This window comes from Carcharhinus amblyrhynchos, chromosome 18 (genome assembly GCF_965287045.1).
Source record: "Carcharhinus amblyrhynchos chromosome 18, sCarAmb.v2.hapA, whole genome shotgun sequence".
Classification (NCBI taxonomy): Eukaryota; Metazoa; Chordata; class Chondrichthyes; order Carcharhiniformes; family Carcharhinidae; genus Carcharhinus; species Carcharhinus amblyrhynchos.
Window position 1 is genome coordinate 38506709 of NC_137341.1, and position 21344 is coordinate 38528052.

Genomic DNA, 21344 nt, shown 5'->3' on the forward strand with positions numbered 1-21344 from the left:
CCCACCCAACCAATAATAAGTTATCTTACAGAAAATACTGTATTTCAATTCAATACAAGACCTTGACTTAAATTTGTCTGAGTGGCAATACCCAAGCAGATATTGGCCTTTATATGTGCATTGGTCTCAGTCATCTTCTGTGTAATCTGGTCCTTTGGTCTGGTCTGGCACTCTGGCTCTGGTCTTCCTTCCTTCTTGTGGTGGCTCTCCTCGTGCTGATGGTCGCTGTCGATGGTCACTGTTGTTGTAGATTGTTCGTGGTGTGAGAGAGAGAGATTCTTGGTTGTGCATCATCCTTCATATCCGTTTGGGTTTTATGCTCTTTTTGGCCATTGCCAATCAATCGATCAGGACTTGATCACCCTGATCGATAAAGTCCAATCGGGTGCTTCCACACCAATCTCTGCGTGTGTCCCCAGTGTCATGTCTGCAGTTGCTGGGGATACATAGAGTATACACCTCCCTCCCAAATAAGGGGTCACAGCACCCCTATGTCTGCTGACAACCCAGTTTGACCAGAAAGTCTCTTTTGTCCTAGAGATGACCCATATGCTGTGTATTCACTTGTCAGGGTTGCAGTCTGTTTCTCTCTGCCTTTGAACTGCAGCCTGTTGTTTTAGTTGCCCAATTGTCCCAGAGTGCTTTACAAATCGCCATTTTAGATGGCTCGTTTGGCCACAGTTCCTGTCAGCTGGCTTTCAGGCGAGCTTTACCCACTGACTCCCCCTGCTGCCACAAAACATGTTTGTCCTCATTTGTTTTAACAGAGTCAGGTAAAATTCAATTATAACGCTGCCCAAGAAAAGGTGCACATTTCCCCTGTTTTCACGCTCCTTTGACACTCGGACATTTTTTGGTAAGATCGTCCCAACGGTGTTTGGTTTTCTTTCACAAGAATTTCGATTTCTTCAACAATCAGGAATCACCAACAGTCAGGATTATAATACATTAATAACCATCACACTATTGGATTAATAATTGAAATTTTATTGTATCAACAGTGAAGATTGTAACACATCATGCTGAGAATCCTATGACACTAATAACCAGGTACACATTACATTCCAAATCACAGTCCGATTACTTTAAGATTCTGGATATTGCAACATTAATATTCTATCAATAGTCACGTGTCTATTGCAGCAACAATCAGGATCTTACTGCATAATTCATCAATATCCTCTTACATTAATAATCAGGATTATATAACTATATTCAAATCATTTGCCAATTGTGCCAATAATCATAATGCCATTAGATCAATAATCAGTGCCCAGATACACTAATAGTCCATTAATAATCCCCCTATCGCACAAGAGCTGAATTTCTTCCAGCTATAACTCTCATACCACCCAAATCTTCACTCTGGGGTCACAGAAGGTTGAAGGAGTTAAATGGGGTCACACAGGGAAAAGGTGAGGGAAACTTTCCTTACATGAATCTGCGACATCCAAATTCTCTTTCCAAAAATTGACCTTGCAAATCAATCCACAATGTCACACAGCGTGCAGATTGGGAAGGTCATTCTCACGTTCCCTACTCTCCAGGGAACCAGCAACTTGAACAATGATGGAAAGGATGGTAAGGAACCTAAAAATTGGTGGATGATGCATGTCTCGATATCTTGCCCAGTAAAATGCAGCTCATATTCATAACTTTGAACATGGGCTGTGCCTTTATGGAAGCTTCTGGAATGGTCTTTATTGATTTAGAAATAGACATTAATGAACTGTTAAGATTTCTGTCAATGAACCTGGAGAGCAAAGCAACTTCAACACAGGCCCCTCAGGCTTCCATGAAGATCTGGATTGAATTATAATGGATGGGGTCTCCCCCTTGAATGGACATGCCATTGCAGCAGAACAGGAGTTGAATAGACAGCTTAGGTTAGCTAAGATATTCAAGGAAAAACTGTTCCCATCAGCTGATGAGTCAAGGATGAGGGAACAAAGATTCAATGATGAAGAACATTTTTGCACCCAAGAGGTAAAGACTTGAAATGTGTTGTCTATAAAGATGTTTGAAGCAGTGACAATCAATGGTTTGAAAAGGAAAATGGATGGGAACTTCAGGGAAATCCACTTCCAGAGCAACAGGAATACAGGAACATAATGGGACTGAGATGGTAAATTTACAAAAAGACAGCATGGAGTCAATGGGTGAAATGGTCACCTTCATTGCCATCATTACTCCATTCTATGATTGCTCTGGTGTCTCCATCATAACAATGATTGCAACAGAGAGGGGAATGATTTCACTAAAACCAGCACACAACCATCACCCATTAGCAAATGCACCATGAATAAAATGGAATCCCACCCACTACAATTTACTGACAAACTCCCTGCTGCTTAGATGAAACCCACTCACTTTCCAGATTAAGGATGAGCAGATACTTCCTTCAGTGCAGTCAATGGATGATTGAGAAGCAAACTCAGAAAGTTCTTAATGGAATCGGGAGGTTAATGGTGAGATATCATTTGTGTGATGTAAATGGGACTGTTGGCTTGGCAGGAAAACCCACCCAGCAAGTTCTGGAACCTGACGACTCATGGTGTATCTCTCAACTCCCTGAACCTTCTGCCCTGTTTGTGCATTAATGACAGGGTGTGTTGCAGACGCACCATAAACTTCACCTGCATATCTCAGCCCAATGACAAACATTACAGACATTGCGTAAAAAAAATCCCCACATATTTCTAGAAGTGATTACAGAAGATAACAGGAAAATCATTGTGAAAATCAGCGACGGACTGCACACACATACAGGTACTTAGGGAATGAAGTACCACCCACACCCGACTCAAGCCCCAGTTCACTGACATCTGGTGGAACTTGAAATTTGAATTTTTGGACCAGAGTTGTAAAGAACAGGAACAGTTCCATCTTCGCCAGGGTCTCACCTGCGCAGGTCCTACGACCTACAGAAAAAAATTGCAAAAATGTCAAAGATGTTGCTCCAAGAAACAAAATTATTCGGAATAATTTTTAAAACAACAAATGGGACATTGAAGTTTATACAGCAGTACAGAAACTGAGGCTTAACAAGTGCAGTTTTGTTCTCTTATTGAATGTCACTAAATAAAATCTCAACGGGTTGAAGTATTTGTCCTTGTGGCCTCTGTATCTCAGGCTCAGAACAAAATTAAATGATTCAGAATCTCTGAGAAAAAGGGCCTCCAAGCTCCACTCCAGAGACTTGAGCACAAAATCCAGGATGGTGTTCTGGGTGCATCACTGAGAGTGCCCCTTTCAGAGGGACCATGTTTCAGATCAAACATTAGACTGAGGTGCAATCTGGCATTGTTTGTGAATTGCTGGCAGTGTTTCCCTCCATTTCAATAGTGACTATGTTTCAAAGACATTGACATGCTGAAAGACATGATGCTCTGAAATTGTGAAGGTGCAGTTTTAATAAATGAGTGTTCCATTAATTCCCAGTTCAAGCTTCCTTAGCCAGTCTCACCGTTGTGGAGATAAGTAGGTTTAGGCACTTTTGGAAAAAAGACACCAACTTCCCACACAACCGCAAGAAAAAGATAATAGACATGGAATTCCCTTAATGCTGCATTTCCTAAATGTTACTTTCCCCAGCAAAGGGGAGAGAATGTTTCCACCAATACAAAGTCCAAAGAAGTCATATGTTGTGCTACCTGCGGAGAAAGGCATGAAGGTGTCTCTCTTCACAAACTTGCCCTCAGCATCCAGAAAATGAGACGGGTTGAATTCATTTGGTTTTTCCCATTGGGTTTTATCATACAGCACAGAGGACAGCAATGGAATCACATGGGTTCCCTGGAAATATAAGTTCATAAGCAGAATTACACCACTCAGCCCATGGAATCTGCTCCGCCATTCGATCATAGCTGGTATGCTCCTCATTCCCAGGTTCCTGTCTGCTCCCCATAACCCTTCATCCCATTACCAATTAAAAATCTGCCTCACTCCTCCTTAAATTTATTTACTGTCCCAACATCCATCACACTTTTGGATAGCGAATTCCACAGATTCACAACATAAGAACATAAGAAACATAAGAAATAGGAGCAGGAGTAGGCCATCTAGTCCTTCGAGCCTGCCCCGCCATTCAATAAGATCATGGCTGATCTGTCGCTGCTCAGTTCCACTTTCCCACTTTCTCCCCATTACCCTTAATCCCCTCTCTTATCAAAAACCCATCAACCCGCGTCTTAAAAATATTTAGCGAGGCAGCCTCCACCACTTCAACAGGCAGAGAATTCCAGAGATTCACCACCCTTTGAGTGAAGAAGTTCCTCCACAACTCCGTTCTAAACCGCCCCCCTTTATCTTGAGGCTGTGCCCCCTAGTCCTACTGTCTTTTTTGAGCGGGAAGAGTCTCTCCACCTCTATCCTATCCCATTCATCATCTTATACGTCTCAATGAAATCTCCCCTCATTCTTCTAAACTCTAACGAGTACAAGCCCAGTTTATTCAGCCTCTCCTCATAGCTCAACCCCCTCAACTCCGGTATCAGCCTAGTAAACCTCCTCTGCACTCCCTCCAAGTCCAAAATATCTTTGCGCAGGTGCGGCACCCAAAACTGCACACAGTACTCCAGCTTTGGCCTCACCAATGCCCTGTACAGCTGCAGCAAGACCTCCCTACTTTTATATTCAATCCCCCTCGCTATGAAGGCCAGCATCCCATTCGCCTTCCTGACCACCTGCTGCACCTGCAAGCTGGGTTTTTGCGACTCATGCACAAGGACCCCGAGGTCCCTCTGCACCGTCGCCTGCTGCAGTTTTTCGCCACGTAAGTAATAGTCCTTCCTACCATTCTTCCTACCAAAGTGGACCACCTCACACTTGCCAACATTAAATTCCATTTGCCATTTCCTGGCCCATTCGCCCAGCCTATCTAGATCCTTCTGCAGACTCTCCACACCCTCCGCATAATTTGCCGTTCCCCCAATCTTGGTGTCATCAGCAAACTTCAACACCCTACACTCGGTTCCCTCCTCCAGATCATCTATATAAATGGTAAAAAGCTGAGGCCCCAGCACCGACCCCTGGGGCACTCCACTAGTCACCATCCGCCAATCCGAATAGCACCCGTTGACCCCCACTCTCTGCCTCCTATTTGACAACCAATCCTCTATCCACGCTAACACCCTACCCCCAACTCCATGTCCCTCGACCTTCTGTAATAACCTCTTGTGAGGTACTTTGTCAAACGCCTTCTGAAAATCTAGAAAGACCACATCCACCGGCTCTCCTCTATCCACCGCCCTAGACACATCCTCATAGGACTCTAGTAAATTTGTCAGACACGACTTCCCTTTAATGAAACCGTGCTGCGTCTGCTCTGTCAAGCAATTCCCTTCAAGATGCCTCGCAATTTCCTCCTTAATGACAGATTCTAACATTTTACCTACCACAGACGTTAAACTAACCGGCCTATAATTCCCTGCCTTTTGCCTGGCACCCTTCTTAAACAACGGCGTAACATTAGCCGTTTTTCAATCATCCGGCACTTCCCCGGAATCCAGCGACGTCTGGAAAATAACCACCAAGGCATCCACTATCACCTCCGCCATTTCTTTCAGAACCCTCGGATGCATTCCATCCGGTCCTGGGGACTTGTCCACAATCAGCCCCTCCAGTCTGTCGAGCACCGTCTCTCTAGTAACAGTAATGTCATTAAGACCCTCCAGTCCTACCACCTTTCCATCGCTAACGCTGGGAGAAATAGTTTCTCCTCAACTCTGTTTGAAATTTGCTTCCCCTGATCCTAAGACTATGACCTCTTATCCTAGGATGTCCCACTAGCGGCAGTATCCACTTCACGTCTATTCCTTTTATTATCTTTTATATCTCAAAGAGATCTCTTCCCATTCTTCTAAATTCCAGACAGTAAACTGTTCAATCCCTCTTCATACGCCAAATCCCTCATCTCTGGAATCAATCTAGTGAACCTCCTCTGAACTGCCTCCCATGCAACTACTTCTTTCCTCAAAAAAGGAGACCAAAACTATGCACAATACTCCATAGTTACAACAATCCTTCCTCACCTTTATATTTCATTCCTTTAGCTAGAAATGTCAACATTCCGTTCGCTTTCTTTATTAACTGCTGTACCTGCATACTGGTTGTCGGTGACATTAAAACACATTTCTTTATGATGCTTTTAATTTTCGACTGAAAGGCATTGCTGAAAATATTTATACCTTTGTTAATTAGTCATGTCAGTGTGAGATAAATATAGAATTTCCATTCCAATTTTGGCCCCTTAGCCGACTCATTGCACCAGCAAGACATTAAACTTTCAGCTGTCTGGGCCCAAATTCTGGGTTGCCCCATCTTGTCTTCCCCACCTACCACATCTCTCCCTCATCTCTGACCATACATCTGTGATAGCCATGTCACAGTTGGGTGCTTTTTCACCTCTGTCAAATCAAATTGCAGGGCCTTAGCACAGAGGCCACCACTCCAGTACAGAGACTGCAACTCCAGCAAAGAGAAAATCACTCCAGTTTAGAGACCACCACTCCAGTACAGAGACCACTACTACCGTACAGAGACCGTCACTCCAGTACAGAGACCACCACTCCAGTACAGAGACCACTACTCCAGTACAGAGACCACCACTCCAGTACAGAGACCACTACTACCGTACAGAGACCGTCACTCCAGTACAGAGACCACTGCTCCGGCGCAGAGACGGCCGCTCCGGCGCAGAGACCGCCGCTCCAGCACAGAGAACGCCGCTCCAGCACAGTGACCGCCGCTCCAGCACAGAGACTGCCACTCCAGCACAATGACGACTGCTCCAGTACAGAAACCACTGTCCCAGCACTGAAACCATCATTTCTGTAAAGAAATCACTGCTCCAGTACAGAGACAACCACTCCAGGACACAGACCACCATTCACTGCTCGAGGACAGAGGCCACTGCTCGAGCACAGAGACCACCATTCCTGTAAAGAAATCATCGCTCCAATACAGAGACAACCACTCCAGTGCCGCTACGGCACAGATACTGGCCGGGATTTTCCAGTCGCAGGTGGGACGGAACATTTGGCAGACCTGCAAAAAGTTCCATTCTCACCAATGCGAATTATCGGTCCTGCCACAATCCCAACCACTGCTTTTTCAGTCGCACAGGATTGAAGCTGAGGGCCCCATTTCTGTCTGCCTGGGAAATGAAAAAGATTATCCAGTCATTATTACAACGCTTCTGGTTTTGTTAAATGAATGCAAAATACTTCATGAGTCTGCAAAGATATAGGAGAAACTATGAAGCTGGGCTAGCGCTTAATATAAAAAAGGATAGCAAGAGTTTTTATAAATATATAAAAAGGAAGAGGCTGGCTAGGGTGAACGTTGGACCCTTAGAGGATGAGAAGGGGGACTTAGTGGTAGGGGATGGGGAAATGGCTGAGGTCTTGAATAACTTTTTTGTTTCTGTTTTCACGGAGGAGGACGTGAATAATTTGCCAGGTGTTAGAGATGGAAAGGTAGGACTGGAGGGTCTCAATGACATTACTGTTACTAGAGAGGCGGTGCTCGACAGACTGGAGGGGCTGATTGTGGAGAAGTCCCCAGGACCGGATGGAATGCATCCGAGGGTTCTGAAAGAAATGGCGGAGGTGATAGTGGATGCCTTGGTGGTTATTTTCCAGACGTCGCTGGATTCCGGGGAAGTGCCGGAAGATTGGAAAACGGCTAATGTTTAAGAAGGGTGCCAGGCAAAAGGCAGGGAATTATAGGCCGGTTAGTTTAACGTCTGTTGTAGGTAAAGTGTTAGAATCCGTCATCAAGGAGGAAATAGCGAGGCATCTTGAGGGGAATTGCTTGATAGAGCAGACGCAGCATGGTTTTGTTAAGGGGAAGTCGTGTCTGACAAATTTACTAGAGTTCTGTGAGGATGTGTCTAGGGCGGTGGATAGAGGAGAGCCAGTGGATGTGGTCTTTCTTGATTTTCAGAAGGCGTTTGACAAGGTACCTCACAAGAGGTTATTACAGAGGGTTAGGGGACATGGAGTTGGGGGTAGGGTGTTAGCGTAGATAGAGGATTGGTTGTCAAATAGGAGGCAGAGTGTGGGGGTCAATGGGTGCTATTCGGATTGGCGGTTGGTGACCAGTGGAGTGCCCCAGGGGTCGGTGCTGGGGCCTCAGCTATTTACCATTTATATAGATGATCTGGAGGAGGGAACCGAGTGTATGGTGTCGAAATTTGCTGATGACACCAAGATTGGTGGAACGGCAAATTGCGCGGAGGGTGTGGAGAGTCTGCAGAAGGATCTAGATAGGCTGGGCGAATGGGCCAGGAAATGGCAAATGGAATTTAATGTTGGCAAGTGTGAGGTGGTCCACTTTGGTAGGAATAATGGTAGGAAGGATTATCACTTGGCGAAAAACTGCAGCAGGCGACGGTGCAGAGGGACCTCGGGGTCCTTGTGCATGAGTCGCAAAAACCCAGCTTGCAGGTGCAGCAGGTGGTCAGGAAAGCGAATGGGATGCTGGCCTTCATAGCGAGGGGGATTGAATATAAAAGTAGGGGGGTCTTGCTGCGGCTATATAGGGCATTGGTGAGGCCGCAGCTGGAGTACTGTGTGCAGTTTTGGGCGCCGTACTTACGCAAGGATATTTTGGCCTTGGCGGGAGTGCAGAGGAGGTTTACTAGGCTGATGCCGGAGTTGAGGGGGTTGAGCTATGAGGAGAGGCTGAATAAACTAGGCTTGTACTCGTTAGAGTTTAGAAGAATGAGGGGAGATCTCATTGAGACATATAAGATGATGAATGGGATGGATAGGATAGAGGTGGAGAGACTCTTCCCGCTCAGAAAGGACAGTAGGACTAGGGGGCACAGCCTCAAGATAAAGGGGGGGGGCGGTTGAGGAGGAACTTCTTCACTCAAAGGGTGGTGAATCTTTGGAATTCTCTGCCCGTTGAAGTGGTGGAGGCTACCTCGCTAAATATTTTTAAGACGCGGGTTGATGGGTTTTTGATAAGAGAGGGGATTAAGGGTTATGGGGAGAGGGCGGGAATGTGGAACTGAGCCACGACAGATCAGCCATGATCTTATTGAATGGCGGGGCAGGCTCGAAGGGCTAGATGGCCTACTCCTGCTCCTATTTCTTATGTTCTTATGTTCTTACATATCTTACTGCTCTGGCTTCTACTTTCTACGAGGGTGTACATGAGACAAAATAAATCATGTGATCACTTCCTGTGATGATATGCAATTAGAATTAACATATTAAAACCCAATATACCACATGACACTACATTACAAGGTCACATTGTTGTTTGCTGTGCCCATATCGAATACTGCATTTCCCACATTACAACGGGACTGCACTTCAGAAGTATTTCATTGGATCTAAAATGCTTTGAAACCTCCTGGAGTCATGCAAAGTGCTTTATAAGTGCAAATCTTCCTTTTTAGTCTAACTCAGTTTGTGTTATCTCTCCTGGTATCTCCTTCTGTGGCTCGGGGCCCGATTTTACCATTTGGAGCCTAAGGGCCAGATCCACGCGTAATACAGCTCCGAGCCCGGAATCCTCTTTGCAGTGCGCCCATACGCTTTTTGCCAGCTCCAGTCCGATTCGTGCTTAGTGTTACCGGAACGATTGGAACTCTGAGCAGCGCATGCACAGTTCGAAAAAATTTGAAGAAAGCAGAAGACAACAGCTAGCTGAGGTCTTGCACTCCAGTGTATCTCTTGGGGGTGTGGGGGGAGTGGGGGGGAGCAGGGGAGGGCTGATCGTTGTCTGATGGTGGGGAGGAAGCCTGATTGCTCACTGGTTGGGGGGGGGGGTGGGCGAATGGATCTCTGATGGACTGGGGGGGGAGGGGGGGGTGGCGGGGTGGTGGTGGCAGGGGGATCCACTACCACTCTGCGGGCAATCCCTCCTCCCCACCAGAGGAACAAGTGCCCCCCCACCAAAGATCCATCTGCCCCGCTCCCCCCCACAACCGGGGCCCCCCCCCCACCTACAACAGTGAGCGATCGGGTCTCCCCCCACAACCAGACAACGATCAGCCTTCTCGCCATCCCCAGGATACATCTGACTTCCCCCCCACCCACCCCCTCCCAGAGAATGATCTGGGTCAGAGAGCCATTGCAGGCTCTAACCTGCTTCGGAGGTTCTCCCGCAAAAGCAAAATGGGCTTCGGATTTTTATTTAGCAGGTCGCGAAAAGCGAGGATCCGGAACGGAACAGAAGAAGGTAAAACGGGATTTGGTGGTAAAATTGGGCACGCAGTTCATTAAATCGATTTAAATGCATGCATGCTAATGCATTTAAATGGTCGGGTCACCCATATTTGGGAGCAGACCAGATCCGCGCCCGAATCACGTGTCAGTAAAGCTGCGATCTGCTCGGATTCGGGTGCAGATCCCATTAAAGGCCCAATGCCTGAATTTGGGTGCCAATTTTTGGTAAAGTCGGGCCCTCAGTGTCAAACATTTGCCCCTGAATATTTCCTTGGGAAATTCAAATTCTACATTGAAAGGTGTGCAATGAAAGTTTTGGTTATGAACTCATATCTTTCCAATTTATTCTCCATTTCTCCCTATTCAATAAATAACCCTAAAATAGCTTCAAATAATGCAATGGACAATGACGACTTTCGCGCCATCATTTCCGTGCCAGCTCTATGATTGAGTTTCTACTTATTTCCACTCCTTTGTTCTTCCTCCAACAACTTGGGAACATTTCAGTTAATGACTGCTAACCACTGAGGCACAAATCGGGCAAAGTGTACTTAGATGCAAACTTGAGAGCTCATTTCCTCCCCAGGATCGCCATTAAGTGTCAGAATGTCAGGCTCCAGTTGTGTGGCCATAGCTTCTCTAGAGTACCTTTGGAATGAAAAATCCTTTGAAGTTTGTGTCCACTGTGGTTTCATGTAAGAAGTTTAGGGGCAAAATGTCACCAAACTTCTGGATTTCGTGGATCACCGCGTCAGTGTATGACAAACTTTTCTGATCCTGAGTTCTGGGAGATTGGTCTGATCCAATAACTCTGATAATTTCCTCGTGAACCTTTTCTGCAAGACAAGCACATTTTGAAAGTGATTGAAAGTATGATCCTGGATTTATTCAGGCAAGACAGCTCCTGACCTCATTACAGCCTTGGTTCAAACATGTACAAAAGAGCTGAATCACTGCCTTTGACAATATCCAGTATTGGACTGACAAGTGGAAAGTAACATTCGTGCCACACATGTGCCAGGCATTGACCATGTCCAGCAAGAGAAAATCCAACCATCAACACTCAAATTTCAATGGCATTACCATCACTGAATTCTCCACTATCAACGTCCTGGGGCTTTGCACTGACTAGAAACTGGAATATCCGTATAAATACTATGTAAGCAGGTCAGAGGCCAGGGATCCTACACCAAGTAACTAACCTCCTGTTGCCCCAAAAACTAGTTCATCATCTACAAAGCACAAGTCAGGAGTGAGATGGAATTCTCTCCATTTGCCCGGATGAGTGCAGCTTCAACAGCACCCAAGAAGCTTGACAACATCTGGGAAAAAAACCAGCACACTTGATTGGCACCCCTTCCACATTCACTCCATCCACCACCAATGAACAGTGACGGCAGTGTGTACAATCTACAAGATGCACTGCAGGAACTGACCAAGGCTCCTTAGGCAGCATCTTCCAAACCCACGAGTAATACCATATAGAAGGACAAGGACAGCAGATACATGGTAACACCACCACCTAGTGGTTCCCCTTCTCACCATCCTGGCATGGAAATGTTTTGTTTTTATTTCACTGTCGCTTGGTCAAAATCCGGGAACTCCCTCCCCAATAGTACTGTGGGTGTACTGATATCACAGAAACTGCAGTGCTTCAGGAAGGTAGCTCACGACCACCTTCTGGAGGGCAACTAGAGATGGGCAATTGTTAAGACACAGGTCAGAAACTCCAAGGTGTTTTATGAAGTTAGCCCAGGCCCAAAGTTTTACATTTGATTTTTGTGTTAGTGTGAACATAAGGAGTTTCAATCCAGGTATGATTCAAATGACCCACTAGAATCACATCCCCAAATCAAGCTCCACTCAGCAATCCCCAAAGGACCATGAAACCACAGAGCATTGCATTAGTCCAGATTAAAATCAACATGATATCAATTGTGTTGCCTCAGCAGCAATAAAGAACACCAATCACAGACATCATGGTGTTGACAACTTCCAGGGCCTGTTAGAAACGTACTGCAAAGGAACCTGATTAAATTACATTTCTGAAAGGCACAGCATGGTCACACAATAAATACTGGCAATAGGCAGTGACACCCACATTCTGTAAAGGGGTAGAAAAATAGTTCAAATTCACACCCATGATAATCTGAGAATGAGGCACACAAAATGATACAACAGGATGGGTCCAGAATGGAATCAGACTGCTTCTTACTCTGAATCTCTGGATATTTCATCATCAGAAGCATTCCCCAACGAATTGTGGTTGAGGTGGTCTCCATCCCTGTAGCAAATAGGTTGATCACGGTGAACATTAAGTTGTTTTCATTAAAGTATGAATTAGGATTGTCCGATTCCTACAAGAGTTAACAAGAAAACAACTCAAATCTGGGATTGGAACCAATAGAGTGAGGCATGGATGCATTATTAACTTGAATTATACATTACTGAGAAATGCAGTAAAGAAAAGAGCCAGGAATCAGAGGCAGCAATGGGTTTGCTCCAGTGTAGTACCAAAGGAACGCTGCACCCTCAGAGGTGCCACTTTTGATCAGGTGTTAAACAAAGGCTCTGTCTGCTCTCTTGGGTGGAAATATTGCAAAGAAAAGGGGGAGGGGTTCTCCCTGCTATCTCAAGATTTCAATCCTGTCTTTTATATGTTGCAAAGTGCCTGACAGCCAATAAAGAGTTGCTTTTGAGTGTGGTGACTGTAGCAAACAAGCAGCCAATCTGAGCTGGGAAAATGTCCACAAACAGCAATGTGGGATTGACCAGATATTCTGTTTTCCTGATAGTGGTTGAATTCACACACAAATAATGAGGACATTTGAAAAGTGCCTCATTGACTGGAATATGCTTTGGGACATCCTGGAGGTACAAAAGACAGAATGCAAATGCCAGTTCCTTCTTTTAAAAATGAATGATACTTTCCACAGAAACATACATTTACCGCCCATCCTGCCAGGCTGGATTGAACAAAGTTCCTTTTGTTGTCCCAAGGCATCATAACCAGAACTTATAGAGAATTTACAGCACTTCTTAAAAGGGAAGTAGTGTTTCTACCTGTTGTTGTTGCAACATAAATGCATCAATAAAACTCCTCAGGTCATTCTCATCCAGGTTCTGATGGTGATTGTTGAAGAGGGTTTTCAAGTAAGCAATATTCTCCTTAATATTGGAGGAGATTTTTTTGTGTGATCCAGGAAGGAATCCCAAGAAGGGAAATGCATTGTACAGCTATAAAATAAAAATGAAGTGATGCAATTTATCTTGATATCAAAGTTAACCAATAACCTGCTCACGTCCCGTATTCCACAGTGAGAACAGAGCAATGAATAAATCTTTAAAATGTCCTGAATCTGGCACATTGAAGTGTCCAATTAGTGTTCATCCGAACAAAGGACTTTGGTACAAATGTTAACATGAATCTCTTTGGTTATCACCTACCTGCTTCTTTACAGCTCAGAGTTGTAACATTCCTCTTTCTTATTAACTAACAGCACAGGAGCAGGAGGAGGTCGTACAGCTAGTCGAGCCTGATGCTCCCATTAAATTAGATCCTGGCTAATCTCTATATTCAAAGGTATTTACTCATCTTGGTTCCATAACTTTGAAGATTCTCGAACTAGTTCAAACACAATGAGAGTGTAACCTACTTCTGGTAAATTATTAAAGTGCGCTTCTCCTCCACATAACTAATACATTGCACGACACAGGTCTTTTGAGACTTCACTATAGATCCCCCCGCACCCCTTTCAGCTGCTGCTGGTCTCAAATGCCCTTTCCTGGAATGTATTTCTGTTGCTGTTGAAAGACGAGATTTACCCGGATCATGGGGGATCCAGCAAGTTGAATGTTTTCACTCAATCTCTTTAGTATTCTGACAAACCTTTCATCCTCATAATCAAATCTGTCACCAAGCAGTATCGAGCAAATTATGTTGGCGGCTGCAGCATTCAGTTTGCTGGTTAGATTAAAGGGTTGGCCTGCAAAGAAAACACATACACACACACAATCTAGTGTCGATCCTTCACAACAAAATCACAATTGCATTGCTCCTCAGGTAATGAGGACGGATTGTTCCTGAGGCTGTTATAGGAACACAGAGAGGGGTTAGCAGGGACTCTGACGAGAATTTTCTAATCCACCCCTAGATATACAAATTGTGTCGAGGAAATGTTGTTAAAAATAGGGCACGTGGCCTCACTTCCCCTGATTCTGCTGCTCTGCAATGAAGAGTCCCAGGAGCCGGAACGCTGAACTTTTCCCTTCAGGCCCGAGTGGGAAAATCAGCCGAGAAATACACAGCTTCCAATCCAGGTGAATGAAAAAAGGCAGAGCACCAACCTGACTGTGTTTGTCACTCTCGGAAGTTCTGGGCCTTTTGTGATTCTCTATTACTCAACCTCATTTCCAAATAATTAGAAACACACAGAGAAAAGAAACATTGATAATTCTGTTTCTTTACTTCACAAAAACTCACCTTTATAAGAATCAAACATTTTTATCAGGAATTCAGTTTCCTCAATTATTTTGTCTTCAATGGTTTTTCTGCCCATTCCAAAATCTCGCAGGGTGGTTAAGGTGAACCTTCGCATTTGTTTCCATGACTCCCCATGACCAAAAACAATGCCTACAATTAAATCCATCAGAAAGAAGTCATTAAAACTTCAAATACAAAGAAAGATGTTCATATCTCTTCAGTTAATTAATTAGAATAGAAAGGGATGGAAGCCTAGAAATTACTATTGATTTAATTTATTATTGTCATATGTATTGGGATACAGTGAGAAGTATTGTTTCTTGCGCTATACAGACAAAGCATACCATTCATACCAACCCAGACCCCCAGAAAGTTATCAGAAATTACTGCGGGTGCTGGAATTGAAACCCAAAGAGAAAATGCTGGAAAATCTCAGCAGGTCTGGCAGCATCTGTAGGAGAGAAAGAGCTGAAATTTCGAGTCAGATGATCCTTTGTCAAACAATGCTGCCAGACCTGCTGAGATTTTCTAGCACTTTCCCCAGAAAGTTAGCCAAGTTTCTGAATTAATCGTCCAAAGATACTATCACCAGGGCCATCGCCTTCCCATTTAAGCTACTCCCTCCCTAATTCATCGAATGCAAACAGCAACTGGGTTAATTATTAATGTACATTTGAGATGGCAGATTCTGTTAACCAAAGAGGTTACAAAATCTGGGCCAAAGGTATGTTAACATAAGAACATAAGAAATAGGAGCAGGAGTAGGCCATCTAGCCCTTCGAGCCTGCCCCGCCATTCAATAAGATCATGGCTGACATGTCGTGGCTCAGTTCCACTTTCCTGCCCTCTCCCCATAACCCTTAATCCCCTCGCTTATCAAAAACCCATCAACCTGTGTCTTAAAAATATTTAGCGAGGCAGCCTCCACCACTTCAACGGGCAAAGAATTCCACAGATTCACCACCCTTTGAGTGAAGAAGTTCCTCCTCAACTCCGTTCTAAACCGCCCCCCCTTTATCTTGAGGCTGTGCCCCCTAGTCCTACTGTCCTTTCTGAGCGGGAAGAATCTCTCCACCTCTATCCTATCCATCCCATTCATCATCTTATATGTCTCAATGAGATCTCCCCTCATTCTTCTAAACTCTAACGAGTACAAGCCTAGTTTATTCAGCCTCTTCTCATAGCTCAACCCCCTCAACTCCGGCATCAGCCTAGTAAACCTCCTCTGCACTCCCTCCAAAGCCAAAATATCCTTGCGTAGGTGCGGCGACCAAAACTGCACACAGTACTCCAGCTGCGGCCTCACCAGTGCCCTAGACAGCTGCAGCAAGACCTCCCTACTTTTATATTCAATCCCACTCATTATGAAGGCCAGCATCCCATTAGCCCTCCTGACCACCTGCTGCACCTGCAGGCTGGGTCTCTGCGACTCATGCACAAGGACCCCGAGGTCCCTCTGTTGGAAAGTTCAGTCACAGATGTAAGAGCCAAGGGTCTCATGCCTCATGACATTGTCCTGTTCTTATGTTCTCATCCGTGACAATAAACCCTTCAAATTCTTAACCTATTAATACCACTGTTAAGAACATAAGAACATAAGAACATAAGAAATAGGAGCAGGAGTAGGCCATCTAGCCCTTCGAGCCTGCCCCGCCATTCAATAAGATCATGGCTGACATGTCATGGCTCAGTTCCACTTTCCCGCCCTCTCCCCATAACCCTTAATCCCCTCTCTTATCAAAAACCCATCAACCCGCGTCTTAAAAATATTTAGCGAGGCAGCCTCCACCACTTCAACGGGCAGAGAATTCCAGAGATTCACCACCCTTTGAGTGAAGAAGTTCCTCCTCAACTCCGTTCTAAACCGCCCCCCTTTTATCTTGAGGCTGTGCCCCCTAGTCCTACTGTCTTTTTTGAGCGGGAAGAGTCTCTCCACCTCTATCCTATCCATCCCATTCATCATCTTATACGTCTCAATGAAATCTCCCCTCATTCTTCTAAACTCTAACGAGTACAAGCCCAGTTTATTCAGCCTCTCCTCATAGCTCAACCCCCTCAACTCCGGTATCAGCCTAGTAAACCTCCTCTGCACTCCCTCCACGGCCAAAATGTCTTTGCGCAGGTGCGGCGCCCAAAACTGCACACAGTACTCCAGCTGCGGCCTCACCAGTGCCCTATACAGCTGCAGCAAGACCTCCCTACTTTTATATTCAATCCCCCTCGCTATGAAGGCCAGCATCCCATTCGCCTTCCTGACCACCTGCTGCACCTGCAAGCTGGGTTTTCGCGACTCATGCACAAGGACCCCGAGGTCCCTCTGCACCGTCGCCTGCTGCAGTTTTTCGCCCCGTAAGTAATAGTCCTTCCTACCATTCTTCCTACCAAAGTGGACCACCTCACACTTGCCAACATTAAATTCCATTTGCCATTTCCTGGCCCATTCGCCCAGCCTATCTAGATCCTTCTGCAGACTCTCCACACCCTCCGCACAATTTGCCGTTCCCCCAATCTTGGCGTCATCAGCAAATTTCGACACCATACACTCGGTTCCCTCCTCCAGATCATCTATATAAATGGTAAAAAGCTGAGGCCCCAGCACCGACCCCTGGGGCACTCCACTAGTCACCATCCGCCAATCCGAATAGCACCCGTTGACCCCCACTCTCTGCCTCCTATTTGACAACCAATCCTCTATCCACGCTAACACCCTACCCCCAACTCCATGTCCCTCGACCTTCTGCAATAACCTCTTGTGAGGTACTTTGTCAAACGCCTTCTGAAAATCTAGAAAGACCACATCCACCGGCTCTCCTCTATCCACTGCCCTAGACACATCCTCATAGAACTCCAGTAAATTTGTCAGACACGACTTCCCTTTAATGAAACCGTGCTGCGTCTGCTCTGTCAAGCAATTCCCTTCAAGATGCTTCGCAATTTCCTCCTTAATGACAGATTCTAACATTTTACCTACCACAGACGTTAAACTAACCGGCCTATAATTCCCCGCCTTTTGCCTGACACCCTTCTTAAACAACGGCGTAACATTAGCCGTTTTCCAATCATCCGGCACTTCCCCGGAATCCAGCGACGTCTGGAAAATAACCACCAAGGCATCCACTATCACCTCCGCCATTTCTTTCAGAACCCTCGGATGCATTCCATCCGGTCCTGGGGACTTGTCCACAATCAGCCCCTCCAGTCTGTCGAGCACCGCCTCTCTAGTAACAGTAATGTCATTAAGACCCTCCAGTCCTTCCACCTTTCCATCGCTAACACCCGGCAAATTAAGTAGGATTCCACGTGAATTTTTTTTAGCTTTTTTTAATGAGTGTCACAAGTGGGTTTACATTAACACTGCTATGAAGTTATTATGAATTTCCTAAGCATTCCTGCAGTAATATAACCAATTTGTAGTTTACATTAATCGTTTGTGTAATTAAGTACAGCAATGTTTTACAGAACTTACAGAAAATTGGTTACCAATCATATTGAAAGGGTTTGTTGGTTTTTAATCTTTCAAATTAAGAAGATTTAATTTCTTCTTAATAAAGCGAACGTTTGCCAAAGTCTGAAAAATATTAATTATTTGAAGCCAGACAGGATGCAGCCAGATTTGAACTGACAGATTTTAAAACAGTGAAGTTAAAGGTGAGAATTACCGTGTCCCTTTACAGTTGCCTCAAATATCGGGACATGCGCTCTCCCACAAAATTCCTCTGCATGTTTGACAAGTGCATCATTCACTGTCTCATAGCCGGTCAGCACCACTACATCCGTGAATCCTAGCTTGATGCTGAATACTGTCCCGTACTTCTCAGACAGCTTAAACAAAAGGAATATATTTCCATGAACAGCTCATTCAACTATTCAGATCACATGCCTATTCTCAATAATACGTTGTAACATCTTCACCAGGGAAGGAAGCACCATAGCTTGATAAGGACACTCACAGTCGCCAGATACTGGCACTCACCACAGCGAGCCACGACCTTCATATATTGAGTCCACAGGGCTGCAACTAGGAAAACCGCAAAGATCATTCATGTCTCAGCTCACTTGAGTGTGAGACTGCAGACAAATTCATATTGTAAGTTGCTGCTCTCACCTGGTCAGGTGATAGAAGGGATAAAGGGTTTTTGCCCCAAGTACCCAGATCATGGTTCTCTATGGCACAGGATGAATTTATTGGTGTTATTTTTATTTTTTATTATTTATTAGTGTCACAAGTAGGCTTACTTTAACACTGCATTGTAATTACAGTGAAAATCCCCGAGTCACTACAATCTGGTGCCTGTTCGGGTACACTGAGGGAGAATTTCGTATGGCCAATGCACCAACCAGCATGTCTTTTGGTGTGTGGAAGGAAACCGGAGCACCCAGGGGAGGCTCACGCAAACACGGGGAGAACATGCAGACTGCGCGCATACTGTGATCCAAGCTGGGATCGAACCCAGGTCCCTGGATCTGTGAGATAGCAGTGCTAACCACTGTGCCACGGTGCCGCCCTTTTTAAGGTGAAGAATTTAAGATGGTTGCTGGCAGGATACTGAGCATTCAAAAACATGTTGTATTAGCAGTGAGGCACAGCCATTGGGTCACTGTCTGCGCAGAGTTTGCATGTTCTCCCCGTGTCTGCTTAGGCACTCAAGTTTTCTCCCACAGTTCAAAAAGCTGTGCTGCCATGGAATATTGACCATGCTAAATTCGCCCTCAGTGTGCCCTGAACAGCAGCCAGAATGCGGCGACTAGAGGATATTCACAGTAGCTTCACTGCAGTGATAATGTAAGCCTACTTGTGAATAATAAATAAACTTTAAATTTAAAACTTTAAGCGGGGTGGGGGAGTGAATTCAGCGACACTCTGATTGTTTTTGGGGCCACAACCTTGCATTGTCATAGCGCCTTCGGAGCAAAAATTAACATCTCGAGACATTGAAAAGAGGTGGCAAACAGCAGGACAGCTTTCTGATTTACTGCAAGAATCTGGTTTTCTCTTACCTTCATCAAAGATTCTCTCATCTTCTTCAGATCCAACATGTGCAGGTTGCCAATCACTGGGAGAGCAGGGGGTCCCGGGGGGAAGTTGAGGGTTCCGTGAGATTTAGACCCAGTGTTAAAATACACCAGAAGGATAATGGTCAGAGCAGCAAACAACCGCAGAGTGGCAGAATCCAAAGAGAATACACTTAGAATCGACATACTGGGATCTAAACTGGCGATGTGGCCAACAGGAGTTATCACAGTTTATGTTAGATCTCTGCACCTTCCTGAATGAGCTCCTAAATGGATTAACACAAACAGCTGGAAGTGGTTTTATGTTGTTGTTCTCTAGTTAACTGGACTTTCCCTCGTTGAAATCTTACCAGATGGTAAGTGGTAGCAGGAGTGAAGTTTCTTTAACAGGAAGATCGGAACATAATCCCTCCTCCTGACCCTGACCATACAACAGTCCCGAATGCAACACAAACCGTCCCCCAAGCAGTGATGAAACATCAATAGGGTGGCTATAAATACCCATTAGTTTCGCTCCCCTATCCTCATAGACTCAGCCCTTCAGCCCATCGAGTGTGCACCGACAGTATGTACCACTGTAACTGGGACTGTGCAATTACTTTTCAAATTGCTACAGTGCAGAAGGAGGCCATTTGAACCAATAGAAAAGCCAGGACACAAAAAATTAATCCTCCCCTCAAAAACTGAGCCTCAAAAGTTTCACTTCTGGTATCATGGCACCATACCTACAGTGAAGGAGACCATTTGGCCCATCGAGTCTGCACCGATAACAATCCCAGGCTCCATTTGCCATGTTCTGTGGTGATGGAGAATTGGCGATGGGGGCAAATCTATGAACTGGGAATCCCTAGTCCAGAACCAGCTCAGAGGTGACAGAAGCGCGAAAGTGTTTGGATATCTATGTTGGGGTAGATGTGCCTTTGGGCAGTGGCATTGAACAGTCCTCATTGGGACGTCCTTCGCTCACCCTAAATCATAGAATCTTTATTGTGCTGAAGGAGGCCATTTGGCCCATCGAACCTGCAGCAATAGCAATCCAACCCAGCCCTTATCCCAGTAACCCCACATATTTACCCTACTAATCCCTTTAATTTACATATCCCAGGACACTAAGGGGCAATTTAGCATGGCCATCAACATAACCCACATGTCTTTGGACTGTGGGAGGAAACCGGAGCCCCTGGAGGAAACCCAAGCAGACATGGAGAGAACACACAACCTCCATGCAGGCAGTCACCTGAGGGCAGAATTGAACACGGATTGCTCGTGCTCTGAGGCAGCAGTGCTAATTGGTGTGCCACCATGCCACCCCAATGTAGAAGGGTCGAGAAAATATGTTTTATAAATAGGGCATCCTCCTTTTTCCTGGCTGGGGAACTATACTTACTATTTTTGTGATCACATTTCCACTTGAAATGATAAAACACTCATGGACAATCTCAAGAGTGACCATCCAGAAAGAGGAATGCAATCATGTCAAGTGAACTATGATGACTCTAAATTGACATTGCTGCTCTGAATGAGACCTGTCTACTTGGGGGAGGGTCAACCGAGGGAACAGGCAGGGAGATTGATACATATTTCGCAAGGTAAAGAGTAACAGTGATCTCCCTGTCAGCAGTGCTGATTTTGGCATCCGCAATAGGATCCTGGATGCTCTTCCA

The 21344-nt window shown here is 45.3% G+C and overlaps 1 protein-coding gene across 2 annotated transcripts; it reads right to left on the bottom strand.

The window, feature by feature from the left end:
* Positions 1 to 971: 971 nt before the first annotated feature.
* Positions 972 to 20236, bottom strand: LOC145355049 (cytochrome P450 2K1-like). Of its 2 annotated transcripts, XM_080206844.1 has the most exons (9): positions 19666 to 20236; positions 18327 to 18489; positions 14668 to 14817; positions 14010 to 14170; positions 13248 to 13421; positions 12400 to 12541; positions 10833 to 11020; positions 3654 to 3795; positions 972 to 2921 (listed from the first exon to the last, which is right to left on the bottom strand). In XM_080206844.1, exons 1-9 carry the CDS (start codon positions 19864 to 19866, stop codon positions 2743 to 2745), a joined length of 1500 nt encoding a protein of 499 aa, XP_080062970.1. In that variant the 5' UTR covers positions 19867 to 20236; the 3' UTR covers positions 972 to 2742. The 2 variants fall into 2 exon arrangements, with proteins under 2 accessions (XP_080062970.1, XP_080062972.1); XM_080206846.1 differs by lacking the exon at positions 13248 to 13421 and having other exon boundaries at positions 19666 to 20234.
* Positions 20237 to 21344: the final 1108 nt, after the last annotated feature.